This window comes from Benincasa hispida, chromosome 8, assembly GCF_027475165.1.
Source record: "Benincasa hispida cultivar pf3 chromosome 8, pf3_genome.v1.1, whole genome shotgun sequence".
Classification (NCBI taxonomy): domain Eukaryota; kingdom Viridiplantae; phylum Streptophyta; class Magnoliopsida; order Cucurbitales; family Cucurbitaceae; genus Benincasa; species Benincasa hispida.
In genome coordinates this window covers 32735529-32741189 of record NC_143485.1, presented here as the reverse complement: position 1 = coordinate 32741189, position 5661 = coordinate 32735529, and the positions used below count along the sequence as shown (strand labels likewise).

The 5661-nt window shown below is 28.2% G+C and overlaps 1 protein-coding gene across 1 annotated transcript; it reads right to left on the bottom strand.

The window, feature by feature from the left end:
• Positions 1-2189: 2189 nt before the first annotated feature.
• LOC120082638 (lectin-like) lies at positions 2190-5414 on the bottom strand. The gene is made up of 3 exons (XM_039037888.2): positions 5186-5414; positions 3723-3841; positions 2190-2764 (listed from the first exon to the last, which is right to left on the bottom strand). Exons 1-3 carry the CDS (start codon positions 5354-5356, stop codon positions 2356-2358), a joined length of 699 nt encoding a protein of 232 aa, XP_038893816.1. The 5' UTR covers positions 5357-5414; the 3' UTR covers positions 2190-2355.
• Between the last annotated feature and the right edge of the window lie 247 nt (positions 5415-5661).

The following is a 5661-nucleotide window of genomic DNA, read 5'->3' as shown; positions in this document are numbered from 1 at the left end:
AGCATCACATGATAATTCATTAGATTGAAGAATCCTCTGGCTCTTTAATGGATGTCCACTTGAATTCTCAATAATACTTCTCATCATTATAAATCCTGGATGACCTAAACTGTCATGCCAAATTGTAAATATGTTTGAATTCATGAACTTCAGGTTCATTATTGCATATGTTTCAATTACTCGTATATGAGTATAATATAATCCAAAAGATAAAGCAGACAACTCTTCCAATATACGTTTTTCATATGAGACAGTAGATATGATATAAAGATACTCAATATTATTCTTTCTTTTAGTCTCAATATGATAAGGATGACAACGTATATCTTTAAAGCTAAGTAGATTTCTCTTTGATTGACTAAAGAACAATGCATTGTCAATTCTAAATTTTGTTCCTCTAGGCAAAATAGTATATTCTTTTCCAAACCCTTCAATTAAGTTTGCAGAACCTGATATTGTATTGACTTTTGCTTCTAGCATTATTAGTTTGGAAAAATATTTTCTACTTGTAAGTATTGTATGTGTGTAGTTCCACTGTCTCCCAGACATAGATCTTCTTTGCTCATTTTTCTATCACTCAACATATGAAAATGATCGAGGTTTCTTCATTAAAAGAAAAAAAAATTACAATAAGAATAACAACATTTGAAATATATAAAGGTTAACATCTACTAAGAAAAGAGAAAAAAAATATGGAGATGAATAAAAAGAACAACATATTAAATCTATATATTTTCAAAGTCGAAGGAAATACTTAATGTTCCATCAATTTTGTCCATTTTTTTTAGGAGATTCAAAGAAGTCCAGCACATACAAATTTGTTATATGAAATAGGTCAAATATGTCATTATCCTAGTATGGCAAATTTGGTTCCACATTTTTTTTTCTTTTTCCTTCAGGGATGCTTGATAGAGATCAACTATGTGTTTTGACGTACGACAGGTACGTGACCAATGCCCAGTCATTCCACATCAAAAGCATTTATTTTCAACACTTTTTGAACTTTTATCTTGTGGAGCTTTTCCTTTGTGATAATCATTTTGTATGGTTGTTTTGAAATTTGAATGCTTAAAACGACCACCATAATAATAATAATAATTTCTTCCTCTGCCATAGTCACGATCTCGATCACGACCACGACCTCAACCACGATTATTATTAAAATTCACAGCATTTACTTCAAAGAATAGTGTTGTTCCAGCTTGTCAAGCTTCATGGTTTTTCATCAATAATATGTTTTTTTTTTTTTGGCCACGAGAAGACATGAAATTAGTTCAGAATACTGTTTGAAACCTTTCTCTCGATATTACTACTGCAGGATCATATCCGAAATGTAGAAAAATGTCTTATCTAACATATTGATTTACAATTTTGGAGTCTCAAGTGCATCCATTTACGATGAATTATAGGAAAAAAAATTGTTTTTTGATGATCGCATTTTTATGTATCCAAGTGTGTTTTGGCATCAAGATCTAATGACAAATAATTATTATCATCAATATCAAATGCTACAAATTCTAATTTTATAATATTTTTATAGTAACACTATTACAAAATATTATATTTATATTAGAAATTTAATATATATCGAATATGTAAAATAACATTCAATTTATTAATTATAACGAAGAGAGAAAAACCGACATACCTTTAGAACCTACCTTCAGTGAGGGAAATGAAAAAAACTCGTGCTGATAACATCTTGTAAACTTGAGGAGTACAACAGGAATATGAATACCAATATAATATAATATTAAAATAAATTATAAATAATATATAAATTAACAAAATATAAAATAAGAAATTTCTCTAAATTCTCCGCTTTCTTCAATTTTTATGGATTTTGCCTAATGTGTGTCTTTCAAAACCCACAAAATGCCACTATTTATAGGAAATTTGGCAAGTAGGGAGTGAATTACATGGATTCTAAGAATGAGTATTTACAAGACACATGACCATATATGTGAAGTGGAGAAGGAGTGACATTTGGTTTTTTTGACACTAAGAATGGGTATCTATTTTATACATAATTTGTGATATTTATAGTATTATTGGTTTTCTCCAATTGCTCTTTGCTCATTATATTTTCCTTGATAGATTAATAAATTACCTCTATATTTATACCTTTTAATTTCATGATGATGATACTACTTAAAGATCATCATTTATAATGTATAAAAAGCAAAAAGTATTGTAAGCAAAAGTTTTTATAATTATATATCATTTTTTATACTATTACATAACTCTTGTTGTTTACATTAGAAAACAAGACTAGTGTACCTCTCTCATTTATTTAAACCAAAATACAAGTAGGTAGTCTGAGGATAGAGAGAGTGAGAGAGAGAGATTTCATTTTTAACTCGAGCATCCGCAACCTATTTGTAAAGATGGTTGCTTTGCTTGAATTCCAACACCTCTGACGATCAACCCCGTCTTCCAATGCCCTCCATGGTTCAACATGGAATACTCGTACTCCTCAACACTGTTACAACCATATTTATCGTCGACCTTGAATTCCCCGATCTTGATTTGAAACCATTGCTCTCGTGGCTTATTCTGTAGGACTTCAGATTTCGCAATTGTAAACCCATTTGGCAACTTGATGGAGAAGACAACAGCTTCATTCCATCCAGAGGCAGAACTCCTTAAGAATAAATCATAATAGATTTCATATGTAATCCCAGGTGAGAGAAAATATGCCTTGATCTTCCCACGCACATCAAACCAACTTACCCTTATCAGCTCAGCCGCTTCAACTCTCCTACTGCAAAGTTTTTTACACCATCAAAAGATCAAATATATAAACACTATTCATTCAACCAATTTGTTCCATCATAATTTTGTTTTCAAATTGTTATTATCTGTCTTTTCGTATTAAATATTTGTTTAATTCAATTATAAATTTGGTTTCTATAGTTTTGAAAAAGTTGGAGTACTTTACTCCCTATAATTTTTAAAAGTTAGAATGTAGTCTCCATAATTCGATAAAAAATCATAAATAGCCTTTGATAAAATAATTATAATTAATAGTCCCTAACTACTATAAAAATGATATATAAAGGTTTATAGAATCATAGAGACTAAATTCTAATTATAAATTAGAGATTAAATTTTGATTTTCTTTGTCAAACCATTGGAACCAAATTTATAATTTAACTTACCCGTTTTAAGTATATAGAGATAAAACTATTCTTCAAAATTATATCCAAACAATCTTTTTCATTTTAATTATTAAATAAATTATAAAGATTAAATTCATTCAAATTCACTGATCCGAAGCATCTTTCTTTTTCTTTCTTTTTTTTTTTTTTAATCTCATATATACTTTCAAATTATTCATCCATTTGTTTTTCAACGCATTCAAGAAAAAAAAAAAAACAAATAGAAGGATGGAATGAGATATATTTTAGGTTAAAAATTCCATTTTCGTTCTTGTTGCTTGACGTTTGTTCAATTTTAGTCCATAAAACTTTCAATTGTCTAATTTTAGTCCTTATATTTTTAATAATAAATCTTAAATTTAGTCTTTTATGTAAAAACATGCTTTCAAAATTTATAATAAAAATATTTATAGAAATAACAAAAGTTTTTTTTCAAAAATAATAATAAACTAGCCATAGAAACTTAAAGAAGAAAAACTAAACTTGGACAATTGAAAATACATGGACCAAGATGATATTTTAACCTATATTTAGATGAATAAATGTGGTTAAAGATTATACCCAAACTGTTCCACGATTGTCCATCTCCAGTATCGAGAATCATCGATCCAAGCTATTGAGAGGCCTTTTGGATATATAAAGTAGGAATTACTCTTTGTGATCTTATCAAACCAATACTTCTGCATACAAAGTAATGATACTCAGCTTACAAATGTGAAATAAATTCTCTTCTCATGTTAAATATGGCTCAAGTAAATTAAATAATAATGTAAAATTAAGTTTGCATAATTTGGTCCTCATATCTTCAATATGGTCCTTAATGGTTTTAAAAGTGTTTAAATTTATTACTTTTGGTTTTGTTAAATCTCATATTACATAAAGACAAAATCTCTATGTGAAAAGATTGATACAATATTAGGGTATTTTGGGAGTGTTTATATAAATATTAATTTTAAACCAAATTGGTTTATTAACAAATGATATTTATAAAAGTAGTTTTGATAGAATCATTTTAATGTTTGGTTTTAGACTTTTTAAAAGTATTTTCTTTGTAATAGTGCCATAGATCATGTTAATTAATATTTGGTATCTTACTTGTACAAGTGGTTTAAATGTAATTGAAAATATTTTTAAATGATTGAGGTTTGGTTTTTAAAGGCAGTTCTAGAATTGTCAAATAACTTTAGTCAATAACATTTTAAATTAAAAAAAAAAAAAAAATAGACGAACAGAAAAATTTATAGAGAAAAACATGAGAGCTTTACAAAAAAGAAAGTGATTTAGCATGTCAAAAGTGATTTGATCATTCCAAAATCACTTTCAAATATATCTCAGTTATAAGTCATTCTAATATAAATTATTAGGGGTGTTCATGAGTTAGGTTGGGTCTAAGTAATCTTTCAATCCAACTAATTGTTCGAGTTGTAAATTTTTTCAATTCAAATTACCTTTATTAAAAAATGAACCCAACCTAACCCAACCATAGTTGGGTTGAGTTGATTCAGGTTAATCAGGTCATTTATTTAAAATTTTGTTCTAAAAAAAGCAAAAGGTAAATATGTAAAAATCTAATTTAATTATTTTCATATATTGAATTAAGATTAACCATTCAATTTCAATTTATATAGTGAAAAATTTCTTTTTAAAAGGCAAAAAAACTACTTTTAAGAGTTGTCAAAGAATAAATTATTCAAAAAATATTAGAATTAAATAAAATTAAAATCAATATATGTATACATAATTGTGTTATAAGTTATAAAAAATATATTTTGTAAAGTTAATAATAAATTCGAGTTGGTTTGAGTTATATTAGGTGAACCCATGAACCAACCCAACTCAAAAAATTTTCATTTATTTGAACCCAACCTAGTCCAAATGAGTTGATAACACAATCCAAACCGTATGGATTGGGTTAGGTTGGGTTGATCGGTTTTCTTGGATCATCGGCTTTTTTGAATACCCCTATAAACTATAGTAATAGTCTAATGAAAAAAAAAAATATAAATATATATTGTAATACTTGCCTTAGTTCCATTGTCCAAGTAGATCCCAGCAATAAGTTGTTGATAAAGGTTAATGAAGGAGGGCCATTGCACAACCCCATCTGCATTCTCTGTCAAAATAGGTTTTAGGCAATGACCATACTCCACTTTTACTCCTAAGTTCTCTCTTGCTTCCTTCTCTAAGTCTGCCATTTGGAGGTTATTTGGGTTGAGAAATTGGAGACGAGAATAGAGACGAGAATGAAGACGAGAGGGAGAGAAGGGATAAATATATAGTCCCTTGTTTGGTACTATTTTCCAAAGAAAGGGACATGAGAATATTGGTTATTCCCGTGCTTTTTTTTTTTTAATCTGTGTCTACGGGTATTTGATACTTTTCAAAAGTAATGGTTTAATGCCAAAATGAAAATAGTTCAACAATCATAGTGGTTGGTACTATCAATCTCAAGATCGGACTTGTTTCTCAATTCTCCCACCTCACATATTGTCAAAAAAGA

Coding starts and splice junctions, on each gene's coding strand:
- LOC120082638 (XM_039037888.2), bottom strand. CDS start 5,356: ATGGCAGACTTAGAGAAGGAAGCAAGAGAGAACTTAGGAGTAAAAGTG. Junction 3,842..5,185: donor ACTTGGACAATGGAACTAAG/GCAAGTATTACA, acceptor CTTTGTATGCAG/AAGTATTGGTTTGATAAGAT. Junction 2,765..3,722: donor ACAATCGTGGAACAGTTTGG/GTATAATCTTTA, acceptor AAAACTTTGCAG/TAGGAGAGTTGAAGCGGCTG.